The sequence below is a fragment of the Sciurus carolinensis genome, chromosome 6 (genome assembly GCF_902686445.1).
Source record: "Sciurus carolinensis chromosome 6, mSciCar1.2, whole genome shotgun sequence".
Classification (NCBI taxonomy): Eukaryota; Metazoa; Chordata; class Mammalia; order Rodentia; family Sciuridae; genus Sciurus; species Sciurus carolinensis.
The window spans coordinates 708,227-724,916 of NC_062218.1; the positions used below are offsets into that span (position 1 = coordinate 708,227).

The 16,690-nt window shown below is 50.1% G+C and overlaps 1 protein-coding gene across 8 annotated transcripts in view; it reads right to left on the bottom strand.

Moving 5' to 3' along the window:
• Positions 1 to 16,690, bottom strand: part of LOC124987125 (palmitoyltransferase ZDHHC11-like) — a 34,267-nt gene continuing 17,577 nt past the window's right edge. For 2 of the 8 annotated variants that reach the window (XM_047556115.1, XM_047556116.1), the window contains one exon: positions 11,191 to 15,342. In XM_047556115.1, coding sequence (XP_047412071.1) covers positions 14,813 to 15,342 — 530 coding nt within the window. In that variant the 3' untranslated portion in view covers positions 11,191 to 14,812. Of the gene's footprint in view, positions 831 to 1,919; positions 2,004 to 2,083; positions 2,280 to 11,190; positions 15,343 to 16,690 lie in introns of those variants that run through there. The other 6 variants (XR_007109144.1, XM_047556119.1, XM_047556117.1 and 3 more) reach the window with 6 other exon arrangements.

A 16,690-nucleotide genomic window follows, 5' to 3' on the forward strand; every position in this document is an offset into this window, starting at 1 on the left:
GTGGCCCCACAGCAGCAGATGGCTGGGACTGGCCGTGGTCACTCATGTCTCCACTGCAGACCAGCCCTGGCCTCCCAGCACTGAGCTCTCATCTGGTCCCAGGTAGAGTGGCTCTGGGTGAGCTCACAGGATGGGCTGTCCTCCTGGATGGACTTGGTCCTCCCTAATGACCAGAGAGACTCGCAGAGAGGCCATTCCACTGAGGCAGTAGGGCTCTTGAGGCCTGGAGGGACGCATGAGGGACACGCAGGTCCAGGGCTACAGTGCTGGCCGGAAGGCGCTGGAGCCTGGTGCAGCTCCCTGTGCAGGAGCCGCCCCCAGCTGCAGGCCACCTCCTGCTGATGACCGTGCCTGGGAGCCAAGCGGGGGCTCCCCACGGAGCTGCGTTCTCAGCAGAGGGCGACCGCATGGGACTCCGGGCTCAGGGGACTGTTGCTCGCTCCGCACCCCTCCTCCTCCCGTGAAGCGTCCTGGCTGGCATCCCGGGAAAGCCGTGTGTGCCCGGCACAGCCTGCGTGGCAGGGCTGGCGCTGGCCTGCCGTACCCCTCTGCTGCGGGTGCGCTCCTGGCGTGTGCGAGCTGGCGGAGCGTGAGGACTGCCCCTCCCTGGCACCTGCAGCCATGAGGACTGTGGCTGGGGGCTGCCCAGGCTGTGAGGGGCTGCTACCTGCCTCAGACCAGAGTCACGGTGGGCAGAAGCCGGGGTGGCACGGGGACACTTCTCAGAGACAGAGCTGGGGAGTCTCACCAGCACAGCGGCGTCGACGGGGACTTCCAACCTGGAACATGGGCCCCTGTTGGCAGGAAGGCAGGCAGGCCCCGGCCACCTGCTGTGACACGGGGTGGCCCAGGGTCACTCTTGATGGCCAAGTCCAGCATGGGGAGCAGGACACCACGGAGCTTCCACTAGACGTTCAGGAAACAGCAGGGAGAGCAACCCAGGGACCCTCTGTCCCAGGGTCACTGCCGCTGGGCCCATCTTGCCCGCCTCTGCACACCCCATGGCCCCTTGAGCCCACCAACACTGTGGTGAGGCCACTGGACCCTTCAGAAGCCCTGGCTCCACCCGCTCAGCCACCACCAGGGACCCCTGGCAGCTGAGCCCCATGAGGAGCAGAGGCAGGTGAAAACCAGTCGGCCCGCTGGCTTGTCAGGTAAAGTAGAGACGCAGTCGCTCCTCCACACGGGGCACAGCACACACCACGCTGCCACACCACCCACCATGCTGCTTACCACCCACCACGCTGCACACCACCCGCCACGCTGCACACCACACGCCATGCTGCTTATCACCCGCTACACTGCACACCACACGCCATGCTGCACACCACACGCCATAGTACACATGCACCACGCACCACACACCATGCTGCACACTACCCACCATGATACATATAACCACACACCATGTTACACACTACACACACCACACTGCATGCCACCCACCACATGGCACAAAACACCACGCTGCACACCACACACCATAACACATGTTCACCACAGGCCATGTTACACACCACATACCGTAACATACCACATGCGTGCTGCACATCACCCACCATAACGTGTACACCCTACACCATGTTATACACCATACACGCCATGCTGCACACCACACACACTACATACTACACTCCATGTTACACACTATACACCATAATACACCACACACACCACACAGACCACACACATACCATAGTACACCCCACACAGACACACTATACACCACACACACACATGCACACTTGCACACACCACACATTCCACAGTAATGCGGTTTCACACATGTAGACACTCACACAATTGTCTAACACCAGAGCGCAAATCCATCAGAATACTGTCCTTGCCTCACTCCAGGGCAGCCTTGACCCTCCATGGGTGCTGACCCCAGGTTCAAAACTCTGTGCCAGTCAGCTCACCTTTGGTGATGAGCTCCTCTGCAGGTGGATGGCAGCTTTGTAGAACAGAGCTGGGTGCACAGGTGTTGGCAGGACCACGTGTCTCTGTGAGGAAGAGGCAGGAAGGACACACACATTAGCACTGGGGAGGCAGACCATGACTGACCCTTGGAGGCTGCAGTGACCTTAAGCTCTGGTGTGGACTCTCTCATCTCGGCACCGGAAACCAGCATCCCCTGGAGGTGATCAAGGTGTGCCTGTGCTTACTGCACAGGGGAGTCACCAGAAGTGCAGAGGCAGGAGGTGGCCAGGAGCGCTGTGGCAAGATGGCCTCAGTAGGAAAGGTGAGGTCAGCCTCGGGGTCACACAGTGAGTTTTGACCTGGAGACGGGAGGGAGACAGTCAGACAGAGGGAGCAGCGTGGGCAGAGACTTGGCGTGCTCTGAAGGTTCACGGTGGGTGGGCAGGGCCAAGGGCCACAGGCCATCTCTGCACAGCGCGTCCTCCTGGGGGCCCCCCAGCATCCGCCTGTGCTCCACTGGCAGCCACTAGCCACTCAGTGCCAGAGTATGAACCCAGGGGCGTCCCTTCCTGCTCAAGGACTTTCAGTGACATCATAAGTCCTCACTGGGCCCTCAGGGTTTAACCTTAGCATTTCCCAATTCAGACCCTGGATCCCAACACTCACTCCTGTTCTGAGCATCTTGGTAGAATCCTGGGACGCTTCGTTGAGACCCGTGCACTGGCTGCTCCGAGTCTTACGGTGAATGCCTCTTTACACCACAGGAGCCTCTACTCTAAGATACCCGCTCAGACCACCTCCCAGCACATTTTCTCCGTTACTCCTTTGTGTTCAAAACACATTTCACAAGCTGATGTAATTACTGGGTATTTATTTCTTGATGGGACTTGTCTATGTAACTCACATTTCCATTGCTAAGATCAGTGCCTCCTACATAGGCCATCAAAAATGTGATTAAAATTACAGGTGTATGCTTTGTATGTTGGGAAGTAGACATAAACTATGTGGCAGGCAGAATGTAGCTCCCCTCCCCGAATCCTGGCCCATGGTGTCACACCTGTGAATGTGTCACATTATGTACCAACAGGACTTAACAGACGAAATTAAGGTTATGACTGATCAGTGACCTTAATATAGGCAGTGGGGTGGCATGAAATATGTATACCTGATTTAGAAATAGAGTGCTTGGGGAAGTCGCCTGTTAAGGATGATCTTAAGATGAAATTAAACTCAGATTAAGGTGGACCCTACATCCAATGACTGGTGTTCTTACAAGAATCGGGGAGGACACAGATAGGAATGAAGGCCAGATGACCGAGATTACACTGACGCTTCCAAAAGTCATGGAATCCCAGGAGCCACCCGGCACTCAGAGAGGTAAATGCAGACCCTCTTCCAGAGGTAGCACGGATCTACCAACGCCTCACTAGACTTCTGGTCTCCAGGACTGTGAGACAAGCTCCTGCTGTCTTAAGCCACCAGGGTAGTAGAAAGTGCTGTCCCTAGGACTGTGAGTCAACAGTTACGCCACACGTGATAATTTGAATATTTACAGACTTGAGATTGAGAAGATGAGTGGGCACAGTCTGCCACTGCTGACTTAAAGGTCGAGGAGGCAAGGAGAGGAGCATGGTAAAACGGGCTTGTCCGTGTCCTGCAAGGCGTTAACAAGTAGAAGCTCTTGCTACATTTCCAGGACTGTGTTAAAGGAAGTGGTGACGGAGGGCATCCCTGTCTTGTTCCTGTTTTTAGAGGGCATGCGTTCAGTTTTCTCCATTTGGTCAGCATAGATAGCTGTTACAATGTTGAGGTGTGTTCCCACTACCCCTAGTTCTTCTAGTGTTTTGAACGTGAAGGTGTGCTGTGTTTTGTCAATGTGATGGGTTACATTTACTGATTTCTGTGTGTTGAACCAACCCTGCATCCCTGGGATAAACCCAACTTGATTGTGGTACACTATCTTTTTAGTGTGTTTGTGTATGCAATTTGCCAGAATTTAAAAAAATTATTTTTTAAAAATTTTTTATAGACTGCATTTTGATTCACTGTACAAAAATGGGGTACACCATTTCATTTCTATGGTTGTCCGTGATGTAGATTCATACCATTCATGTAATCATACATGTACATAGGGTAATGATGTGTGTCTCATTCCACCATTTTTCATATCCCCCTCCCTCTCATTTCCCTCCACATAATCTAAAGTTCCTCCACTCTTCTCTCAACCCCCACCCTGCTAACCCCATTATATGTCATCATCCACTTATCAGGGAAAACATTTGACCTTTGGTTTTTTGGGATTGGCTTATTTCACTTAGCATGATATTCTCCAATTCCATCCATTTATCTGCAAATTCCATAATTTTATTCTTCTGTATGTCTGAATAATATTCCATTGTTTATATATACCACAGTTTCTTTATCCATTCACCTGCTGGAAGGCATCTAGGTTGTTCCACAATCTAGCCAGAATTTTATTGAGAATTTGTGTATCTATGTTCATCAGGGATATTGGTCTGAAGTTTTCTTTCCTTGATGTGTGTTTGTCTGGTTTTGGTATCAGGGTTATATGAAAGATATTAAAGGGATACAAATAGGAAAAGAAAAACTCAAACTATCACTATTTCCAGATGGCATGATTCTATATTTAGAAAATGACCATACTACCAAAAGCGTTATACAGATCTAATGCAATTCTTTTTAAAATCCCAATGACATTCTTCATAGAAATAGAAAAGGCAATCATGAAATTCATTTGGAAAAATTAGAGACCCAGAATAGCTAAAGCAATCCTTAGTAAGAAAAATGAAGCAGGAGACATCACAATACCAGACCTTAAATTATAACACAGAGCCATAGTAACAAAAACAGCATGGTATTGGCACCAAAACAGACATGTAGACCACTGCTATAGAATAGAAGACACAGAGACAAACCCACATAAACACAGGTATCTCACACTAGACAAAGGTACCAAAAACATTCATTGGAGAAAAGATAGCCTCTTCAACAAGTGGTGCTGGGGAAACCAGAAATACATATGTAATGAAATGAAGTTAAACCCAGATCTCTAACCCTGCACAAAACTCAACTCAAAGTAGATCAAATACTTAGGCACTAGAACAGAGACTCTGCACCTAATAGAAGAAGTAGGCCCAAATCTCCACCATGTCAGCTTAGGATCTGACTTCCTTAACAAGACCTCTAAAGCACAAGAAGTTAAATCAAAAATCAATAAATGGGATGTATTCAAAGTAAAAACTTTCAAACTTTCTTCAAAAATTCAAACATTCTTCTCAGCAAAGGAAACAATTACATGAAAAGAGAGTCTACAGAAAGGGAGAAAATCTACCACATGCCCCTCAGATAGAGCATTAATCTCCAGGATATGTAAAGAACTCAAAAAACTCAACACCAAAAAAAAAAAATAACCCAATCAATAAATGGGCAAAGGAACTGAACAGACACTTCACAGAATTAGAAATACAATCAATCAACAAATACATGAAAAGATGTTCAACATCACTAGCAATTAGAGAAATGCAAATCAAAACTACACTGAGATTCCATCTCACTCCAGTCAGAATGGCAGTTATCAAGAATACAAGCAAGAATAAGTGTTGGTGAGGATGTGGGGAGAAAGGTTCACTCCTACATTGCTGTTGGGACTGCAAATTGGGGCAGCCATTATGGAAAGCAGTATGGAGATTCTTCAGAAAACTTGGAATGTGTATTAGGGTTCTCTAGAGGAACAGAATCAGCAGAAAGTATGATTATAAAAAGGAAATTTATTTGATTGGCTTACACAACCAGAAGCTGGATAGTCTACAGTGGTTGTATGTAGGCTGGAACGCTGGAAGAACAAGTAGCTGTGCAGTCCAAGAGGAGGAAGCCCCAGAACAAGAGGGATCAACAGTGCTACCCTAGACTGAGACCAAGGCTTCTGTAAAGTACCTGGAGAATCACTGGCAGAGTCCACTTTGGAGGAGTGAAGAAATGAGAGTCTGATATCCTCAGATGATTGAAGCAGAGATCAAGAACCTGTTCAGGAAGAGCCGAGCTTACATCTGCATCTGCTTTCCTGTTCTTCCAACTTCTATTCCATCCTATTGGGCAGTGCTTCCCAGGCTTAGGGAGGGGCTCCACTTCAGTTCCTATCCCACATTCCAATCATTCCTAGACATGTCCTCAGGGACACACCCAGAAAACTCTTAATCATCAGCATCTCTTAATCCAATCAAGTTGACAATTCAAATTAACCATTACAGATGAACCACCATTTGACCCAGCTATCCCATTCTTTGGTTTATAACCAAAGAACTTAAAATCAACATACTACAGTGATGCAGCCACATCAATGTTTATAGTAGCTTAATTCACAATAGTCAAACTATGGAACCAACCTAGGTTCCCTTCAACAGATGAATGGATAAAGAAAATGTGGTGTATATATACAATGGAATATTACTCAGTCTTAAAAAGAAACACATTATGGCATTTGCAGGTAAATGGATGGAGCTGGAGCATATCATGCTAAGTGAAATAAGCCAACCCCAGAAAACCAAACACTGAATATTTTCTCTGATATGCAGATGCTAATTCACAATGTAGGGGCACTATGGAAGAGTAGAGGTACTTTGGATTAGGCAGAGGGGAGAAAAGGAATGGGAAGGGTAGGAATGGGGGTAGGAAGGACTGTAGAGTGAAACAGACATTTTTACCCTATGTACATACATGATTACAAGACCTGTGTAACTGTATCACGTACAACCAGAAGAAAGAGAAGTTATGTTCCATTTATGTATGATGTGTCAAAATGCATTGTCATGTATAACTAATTAGAACCAAATTTTAAAAAAGGAGAAAGAAAACAAAATTAGAACAACAACAAAAAAGAAGTAGAAGCTGCCCCACAACCTCCAATATGGAATGAAATTCTGGCAATCTATCAACGTCTTGTGAGATGTAGACTAAGTGACCCAGCTGCACTCATTGTGATTTCTGACCCATGCACACTTTGAGATAATGAATGTCACCTTATGCCATCAAGTTTTTGGTTATTCATTTTGCAGCAATGGAAAACCAATTCAAACCACATAATGGACAGCAGCTGACTGGGAAGTGTTCAAAATTAGAAAAGAAGCCTCTAAATAAATATCATCAACTCCTTGTTTACATTTCCCTCTGATCTGGTCAAATTCTACACATCCATTCCATGTAATATTTCATAACAGACAAAGCGATGGGAAGGAATACTCCCACCGAATAATCCAACTTCCACTAGAAAGTCACACTTAAAAAGCCTGACCTGAGGTTTTCCCTGAGCACTGCCTGTGGCCAACAGCCTCATAGTCCACAGACACTCACAGTTGTCACTTGCATAATGTCATGTCTAGGACTTGAGGCTGTGATGTGCTCCTGCAGGTGTGGCTGTCCACCACATCAAGAGAAGCCATGACATTTATGTCACAGTTTATGCATCATTAATGCTTTTATAAATTTTAGATGATTTCCTGTTGGAGACACAAAGCCCATATTGAACATGAAAAAAATTTCAACAAAGATGAAATATTTTAAACCCATTAACATCTTGCTTTTTGAACAGAATAAATTACAGAATACATGAAGTATAAATAGTAAACAACCAAGGCACTGTATATTATGGTTATTATTTTATAAAAGAATTCATTTATTGCACAGAAAAATTATGAGAATGGAAGACTTGAAAATACCAATCAAAATTGCAGCAATAGCTTCTTGTGGCAGTGGGCTCCAAGTTATTTTTTTTTTTCATTTGGGAATTTTCTATTTTCAACATTTCTGTAATAAATATCCATTGATTTGGCAGTCATGAAGAAAATTAAGTTGGAAGTTTGCAATGGTTATAACAACAATCTTCTGTCATTTCTGCCAAACATGGAAGCAAAAATGCTCTTAGATTCTACTTAAAGTGCTACAGATGCATTTGGAACCCAGGATCAAAATGATTAGGATCCACCCGACAGTACTTCTGTCATGGGGAGCAACTTAAGAACAGACTGATCACCACTGAGAAGTCCAAATTTGAGACTTTATTAGCCAGCCAACTGACTGTCTCACACAAAGGCGCAAAAATGGCTTTTGGGAGAACAGCCCCAACCATAGGTTGTAGGGCTTTTTAGAGCGTAAGTCAGTACATCAATCATAACTGTCTGTTGCTAAGATTTACAACTACAAACTAACAACATGAGATCTAAAATCATTAGCAGAAGGGGGAAGTGGGTCAAAATGACCTTACTTATGTACAAATTGAAGAATGGTTACTAACATCTAAACAATCACTGTTGACATCACTGTTAACATGGTTCATCTTGTTTAGGAAAAATAGGAATCAAAAAGATTCTTTATATAAGAATTGCCATTTTGTGTTGCCAAACATGTCATGATAAGCAACTGGTGATGGGTACAGAAGCGGGGTGTTCCCATGGGAGAAGTATTTCCTACATGACATGGAGTCTATTTAGTCACTGGCTATAAAGCCTGGCCTATAACATTTCCATAGCATCAAATATGTCAACCTGTCACACTGCCCTCTGCTAAGGAAACCAGACGGTTAGGGCCCACTGGACGGCACTGCCCTCTGCTAAGGAAACCAGACGGTTAGGGCCCACTGGACGGCACTGCCCTCTGCTAAGGAAACCAGACGGTTAGGGCCAACTGGACCGAACTGCCCTCTGCTAAGGAAACCAGACGGTTAGGGCGCACTGGACGGCACTGCCCTCTGCTAAGGAAACCAGACGGTTAGGGCCCACTGGACGGCACTGCCCTCTGCTAAGGAAACCAGACGGTTAGGGCCCACTGGACGGCACTGCCCTCTGCTAAGGAAACCAGCCGAAGGGACGTGGCTGGGCTCCGGGGAGGCCGCCTCTTCACACTGCGCTGCTGAACGAAGCCAAGGACCTACAGGCGCCTCAGCCCAGGAGACAATCCCAAGGTGACCCCAGGCTACGCCGGGATGAGCGCCTCCCCACGAGCCCGACGGGTCTCCGCGGCCCCTTACTGCGCAGCGCGACCTGGAGTTCCGGAAAAGAATGGGACTTCCGGTGCGTGCCGGGAGGATGTGGGTGGTACTTCCGGGGGTTCTCGCAGAGGGATACTCACTTCCGGGGACTCCGCCGAGTTCGGAAACGCGAGGCGGGGAGTCACCTGGTCTGTGCAAAGCGAGGGCGATTATCGCCACTCTCGGTTCGTGGCTCTGGGAAAGTGCCTCAAGCTTCTCACGGGAAAGGAAAGCGTGTTGAGACATCTTTAAAAGTGGGGAAACCTCGGAGTGAGGTCTGTGCAGCAGGCGGTGAAAAGTGACCGATGGAAACGAGAGGGAGAGCGCACCCAGGCCGAGCCCAGTGCTGGTGGGAAGTGCGGGCACCGCGCGCTGCATTTAATTTGGTGGTGAACATGTATCAGTTAACAAATTAGGTAGTGACCAAGAGTTATTCGGCAGGGATAAAATAACTTTGCTCCTATCTCATTGCATACTAAAGCAAATTTAAAATGAGTTTAAAGTGAAAATACAAAGAAATAATACGTTTCATAAACAATATTAGCAGAGTATGGGGGACATTTTATGTAACCTTAAAGTAAGAAAGGCTTTAAAGAAGACCAAAGGAAATTTTAACAGATGTAGCTCCAGAAAAGGTTGTTATCCCTATGTTGCAAAAGACACCAGGAACACATTTTTTAAATGAAAGACTGGCCAGGGACGGTGGCATGTGCCTGTAGTTCCAGCACTTAAGCTGAGGTAGAAGGATCAATTCAGCCAAAGAGTTTGAGGCCACCCTAGGCAACATAGGGAGACCCTGTCTCAAAAAAAATTTTTTTAATATATATATTAAAAGTTTATTCTGGAAGAAACATATTTTAAGCTACAAAATTAGAATTCATATGCTTCACATGCCTTGACATCTAAGAATTGATGAGAAGTACACAAATGTCTCACTAAAATAGGCAAAATATTTTAAAACCTAATTCACATTTTAAAATACTGCACAATGATCAAAACAAGTAAAAAGATATACATTACACAGTAAGAGAAACACACACAATACAGTTCTTTTCATGTGGATAAAACAATGTTTTTGATATTTGTGCTGAGAAGTGTGAAGCAGCGGCTGGATTTATGAAATGCTTTGACCTTTTTAGAAAGTAATCAGAAGGACCCTGCGGAGATTGAGAATGCACAAGCCTGGACTGGACCATCCATGGCAGAGTGCTTGGGCGCAAGGCTCTAGGTCTTGTTCACAGCACCACAAAAATCAAAATGCACTTGACTTTTAGATATCCTACTGAAATCAAGACACCAGCCCTGACAACCTAGACACAAAGATGTCTCTACAAACTCTCTTCTCAAACGCCAAGCATGGCCATCATCTCAGTGTACATCAGAAGAGAATGGGTGATTGAATCATAACATATCCATTCCATGGAAGTTTATGATGTTCCCAATGTCAAGGAATTTTGTCCATAGGTAACTTGTGAAAGTTGTCTGTGTTATATTTTGCAGGAAACAAAAAAGAAAGATACAGATGAATGTATTTGTATAATTTAATCTCTCAGTGTGAGTGACTGTATGTGTTACATATGCATAAGAAGAAAACATGTGGAGGTATCAGCTGCTGAGAGGGTGCTCAGCGATGCCGTCCAGGCAGGGAGGTGGGGACACTTGCATCCTATATAGTACTACTGTGTCTGATGGATTCACGAGTGTGTGTTGTGGAGACAGTTAGGAACGAGGCCCTGAGTCCCCCGGCCTTCCCCATGTAAATGTCATCTTGTGATCCAGGACAACTGGGTGGGAGGAAGGAACCCAGCTGGGTGCTCTGACTCATGGTGGGGAGACCTGAGACGCTGGGATGTTTCCATCACTCTGGCCTTGGGGCCTCCAGAAGGTCCTGGAGCAGCTCACAGAACCTGCTGTGCAGCTCTCCCTCTGCCGGGCAAGAGAGGACACCCTCCCTCACATGGCCGCCCTCTCTGTCCCTGTCTCTGGACTGCTGCCCCTTGGTCCCCCTCCCTGGCAAGGCCATGACTCCACCCTCAGCAGAAGAACCTTCTCTGGTTGTGGCAGAATCCCACCATGAGCTACGGCCAGCACGGCAGTGGCTGGAGGGGGCTGCAGAGCAGAGACAGGGCTCTCTGTGCAAGGCGCTTCCCTGCAGGGACCAGAGCCCGTGCTCCCCGCCTGCTCAGCAGCTAGGGTTCCCTGCAGTGAGCTGGGGGAGGGCCTGAGGGAGGGTCAGAGGGGACCACAGCTGAGAGATGAGAGGGCTGTAAGGGGTGTGTGTGTATGTGTGTGTGTGTGTGTGTGTCCGTGTGTGCGCACGCGCACGCGCACATGTGCATTTGCTTCTCTGTGAGGATTTGAATAAATTATTTAAAATTTTATTAACTAGTTCTAGATGAAAATTATTTAATGTTGTTACAGGTTAGGAATGCCATATCCAAACACTTAAATGTTTTAAACATATGAAAAATATTTTAACATAGCTTTTTAAAATTATAAACATAATACATACTTGTGTCCTAAGGGGAAGACATCAGGAAGCCAGGAGCAGATGACATACTTGCTGTTATGGGCTGATTGTGCCTTCTCTGAAATGGTGTGTTGGAGAGTAACCCCCAGTATCCCAAATGTGACATTATTTGGAGATGGTTTGAACAAAGGTATCAAGATGAAATGAGGTCATTAGGGTTGGCACAAATCCATTATGACTGGTGGCCTTTGAAAGGGTCAATTTGACACAGAGGCATACATGTAGAGAGAAGATAGCATGAAGAAATACATACATGTGTAGAGAGAAAACAGCATGAGAAGACGGTCCTCCAGGAGCCACTAAGGGGCAGGGGCTGATCCTCCCTCAGAGCCTCAGAAGGAACAATCCCTGATGAAGACTTGATTTTGAGCTTTTGGTCTCCAGAATGTTAAGACAGTAAGTATCTACTGTTTAAAGTTACCCAGTGGGTGGGACTTTATACCACATACCTAGCAATGTAAAACATTTTGATAAGAGGAAGTGGGCAGGTGGGAACTGCTCTAACAACCACCTGGGAATGTGGGAACAGCTTTGGAATTGGGTAAAGGATAGATGCTGGAAGAGCTGAGAACCGTGGCAGATAAAGCCCAAAGACACTGTTCATAAGACATTAAGGGAGGACCCAGAGAGGACCGAGACAGAAAAGCATAGCCCCGAGGGGAAGATGCTTGCTTTAGAGAGCACGTGGAGCCCTGTGAATACACCGTGCTAGACAGGAAGGTGTATATTGCTTCAGGTAAGACATCAGATGGGAGGAAGTGAAGAAAGGCAGCAGAACACCATATTGTACCGAGGAAATGAGCCTGCAGAGCTATACACCTTCAGGATATTAACCAGGAAGAAGCAAAAGAAGGCCCAAAGAGGAATAAATTGCAGGAGGGCCAGAGGTGTTAGAGCAGTACTGAGATGCTGTTTCTGTGTCCATAAAACAGTCTAAAGGTAGACTACAGGAGGACCAGAGATGTCATCTTGTTAGTAAGCAGATGTGTCTGTGTCCTTCCCAAGGAATACAGGTGGCTGCAAGGGACCTGGGTGTCACAGTGTGAGTGACCATGTGTGTCCATAGTCTACAGGTGGCTTCAGGGGACCTGTGGTGTCACAGTGTGAGTGAGCAGGTGTGTGTCCACAGTCCACAGGTGGCTGCAGGGGACCTGTGGTGTCACAGTGTGAGTGAGCAGGTGTGTGTCCACAGTCCACAGGTGGCTGCAGGGGACCTGTGGTGTCACAGTGTGAGTGAGCAGGTGTGTGTCCACAGTCCACAGGTGGCTGCAGGGAACCTGTGGTGTCACAGTGTGAGTGAGCAGGTGTGTGTCCACAGTCCACAGGTGGCTGCAGGGGACCTGTGGTGTCACAGTGTGAGTGAGCAGGTGTGTGTCCACAGTCCACAGGTGGCTGCAGGGTCCTCCTTGGCACAGTGTTCTGTGCAGCTCCCTCTCACCTGCCCTCACTTCCTCCCCTCTTGTGGCGCTCTGTCCACTCTGCAGCAGGTCCCTCCTCTGATATGAGCACCCACCTGAGGAAGCTCAGACTTACCCCAGGGCAGTGGTGGAGGAGCTGGTGGCGCTCTCCTTTTCCTGTGAGGGCAAAGCGGGCGTGGGTGAGCGAGTGCCTGGGCAGGTCGTCTCTGCCTAGCCGTCAGGTGCGCACTTCCTGGTGTGTGGCAGCAGACCTTGGGAAGGACTGCACTTCAGGAGGGCACCTTCCTAAACAGGTTATCGTGCCCACGTTTGCGTTTTCTTTGGGTGGACGCTGGTGTGTGGAGCTGGCCTGGGACAGGTTTTCATGGAACCTTTTTCTTTTTCCAGATCTTGCTGTTTTGCCCAGGCTGTCCTTGAACTCGCAGTCTTGGTGTGCCGTCCTGAGTGTGTGCCACCATGTGCTGCGGTCTTGGTGTGTTTCGTGAACAATGCCAGCTGCTTCCTTGTGGTGTACCACTCCCCGGCCTCCGCTGGCCATGCCGACTTCCAGCCTGCCCGCTGGCGTGGCCTCTCTGTGGCGTGAGGTTCTGTTCCCACCTCTGAGTGACTTCAGACTGCTTTCCATGCTCATCTGTCTTCACTGGGTGAGGAACTTGCTCTGCTCTTTAGCCCATTGTATAATCTGGATCTTTCTTCTCATAGTTGAGCTGCGTAGTTCTTAGTGAATCCTGGATACAACGTGTGCTATGGAAACACTTTGTGCATGTCTTGTATTTCATTTTCTCTAAGGGAGCCCTTGAGATCAAGTATTTTAAGTTTTATTAAGTCCAATTTGTCACTTTTTCTCAGTGAACTTGGACTTTGATGTTACATCGATGGAAGTTTTGCTGGACTCACGTCAGAGACAATCTCACATTTTCTTCTAGGAGTGTCCAGCTTGGCTGTGGGGTAGGCGTGACTGTTCTGGAGTAGGTTCTGTGTAGGCATGAAGAACTAGGTGTTCATGACCACAGGTCTGCCGGTTGTTCCAGGACTGCTTGGCAAACTCACCCCTTCTCCCCTTCACCTCCCTTGTAAGAGTCAGCAGACAGGGAGTGAGAGGTTGGGCAGGGTCCTCCATCCTTTGTGTTCTGTCTGTCTTCCTGTGAGGGTCATGTTGTCCCGGCTGCCTGTGGCCAGGTCCTCAACTTCCACACACATGGTGGGACCAGTCACTATTCCACCAAGGCCCTGGCAGCCAGGTTCATGGGGAGAAGGTGAGGTTGTGGATCACTGAGGTGACACGGCTCAGCTTCAGTCTAACAGGCTGTGTCCCTGTGCTCAGTCCAGCAGCTCCCAGCAGTGAACACGCACCAGGACTCTCTGATCATGTGGTGCGTGGAATTATTTTAAAACAGCTCAGGTTTCTCACTGCTGGCAGGTGGGGACAAGGGTGCCGTGCCTGCCACACGCCTGTGTCCCTGGTGAGCTATGCGGTCATCTCTACCAGAACATGTGTGTTTGGCTCCATGTTGCCTGAGGAAAGGGTGCCCCTGGGCTCTGCATGCCCATTTCCCCGTGGCTGTGGCTGGGACTTCATCGGACGCCCGTGCTGGTCTCGGGGATCATGTGTCTTGCTCAGGCGGTCTTCGCTGTACTCCCAGGCTGTGGAGGTCTCTAAAGGACCCTTAACAGGAGGAGCTCGGCGCACCCAGCCTGGTCTCTGTGCTGCCCAACGTGATCACAGCCTCCGCCCTTCGCTCCGTCGGTACCTCTGGCTGCAGTCGCTGGTTTTCAGATGTTGAGCCAGGCTGTGTTCCCAGGGTGCACAGCACTTCATCCCAGTGTGCAAGGCTGTGCAGGTGCTGCTGGGCCTCTCTGAAGGCTCTGTGTGGCTGACCCTTCAGGAGCCCCGGCTCCACCTGCTCAGCCACCACCAGGGACCCCTGGCAGCTGAGCCCCATGAGGAGCAGAGGCAGGTGAAAACCAGTCAGCCCACTGGCTTGTTAGGTGAAGCAGAGACACAGTTGCTCCTCCACATGGGGCACAGCACACGTGCTGTGCTGCACACCACCCGCCATGCTGCACAACACACACCGTAGTCCACGTGCACCACACGCCATGGTACACAGCACAGACCATGATACACAGCACACGTTGCATGCACACGCATGTTACATGCCACACCATAGTAACACATAACACACCCTCCCACACCACTACTCTGCACTCGCCACGGAGCCCCAGGGTGGTGGGGCAGAGCAGCATGGCCACCAGGTCCCTGCTGCACAGCAAACTTGGTCTCACCCAGCCCTGGGCGAGGGTGCCGCTGGGCAGGCCTACCTGTGGACGCCCCTTCTCCGTGGGCAGAGGCAGCCCTTCCCGCCTGGTGGGCGCTTGTTTCTGCTGGAAGCGAGCCTGCATCATGTACTCGAATGTGCTCAAGTGCTTGGCCACTGCAAGGGGAGGGCAGAGTCACCGGCAGCAGTGCCTCTCCGCCCCACAGAGCCTCCAGCCACGGGCACCCACCCTGCCTGGGAGCAGCCCAGGTGGCCAGCAGGGGCGTGGCTGGCTGGAGGGCCCGGCCGGCAGGGGCTCTGCCGCCCCAGGCCGGCCCCCACCCCCACCCCGTCCGGCATTTTGTGGGATGTCAGCGAGGAACTGCCTGCAGCTTGCGGCGCCCTTCCGGAACCTCCTGTGAGCCCGGTGGCAGCCCGAGGGCAGTGCAGGAGGTCCCCACTCTGAGGGGCTGGGCAGTGCCAAGCCCACTGGCAGGAGGGCTGGCTGGGTAGGCTGCTTGCAGCAGGTGCAGGCGCGAGCTCGCTGGGTCTGCCCCCCGAGACCCTGGCTGTCATCCGGCGCTGAGGGAAAGCTGCAGGGCGCTACCAGAGGAGGGCGACGTGGGCCCGGGCTCCGCAGCCTCAGCCTGCGCCTCCTCGAAGCCTAGCCTGTTCTCCCCTGACGCCAACGGGCGCAGGCGCTCAGGGCTGTGTGGCCTCTGGGATGGCGCAAGGCCACACTCGGACCCTGCCTGCGGCTCAGGCCCCGGGGCCTCTGCCTGCAAGGTGCTGCAGGACACTCCTCCCGTTCCACCTGCTCTCGGCGCCTCCCTGGCCTCGGACCTGGGCCACAGGCGGAGTGTCTGACCCGGCTCGCTGCTGCTCCCGGGCTGCACACACGCCCTCCAGACCTGACTGCACAGCACGCGTCCCAGGGCCACGGCTGGCCGCTGAGCTCCCCGTGAGCGTTTCCATCTGGTGGCTGGGGTGGGGCAGAGCGTATCGAGCCCCCCCGAGGACCCAAGGCAGAGCCCTGTGAGGCAGATGAGCGTCCTGTGTGTCCTCCAGCACGTCCGGGTGCCAGCGGTCAGCTCGGCAGCCTGTGGACCTGCCCTTGGCCTCCTCGATGTGTTCTCCCCCTTGTTTGCCTGGGACACCACGGCCTTCATGGAGCCTCCACGTGGCCACTTGGGCTTCTGCCCACTCCCTGGGCACTGAGCTTTGCCTGCCTGCTTCCTGCTGGAGCCCAGGGCCCCCTGCCTCCTGTGCTCCCACCTTGAGCCGGCCCCTGGATGGGGGCTGGGCCTGCAGGGCCCCGGGCAGGCACGGGCCTCTGTCCTGCCTTCCTGATGGCTTGCTCTGGTGAAGCCACACTACCATGTGACGGTGCAGGAGCACCGCAGCCACATTGTGGGCAGAGGAACCAGCCTGGTCAGCCCTGGAAACAGGAGCCCCCAGCTATGGCCATTCTCACACATAGCCATGTGCAGGCTTCTGGGTCCAGAGCAGGTGACCAGCAGAGTTG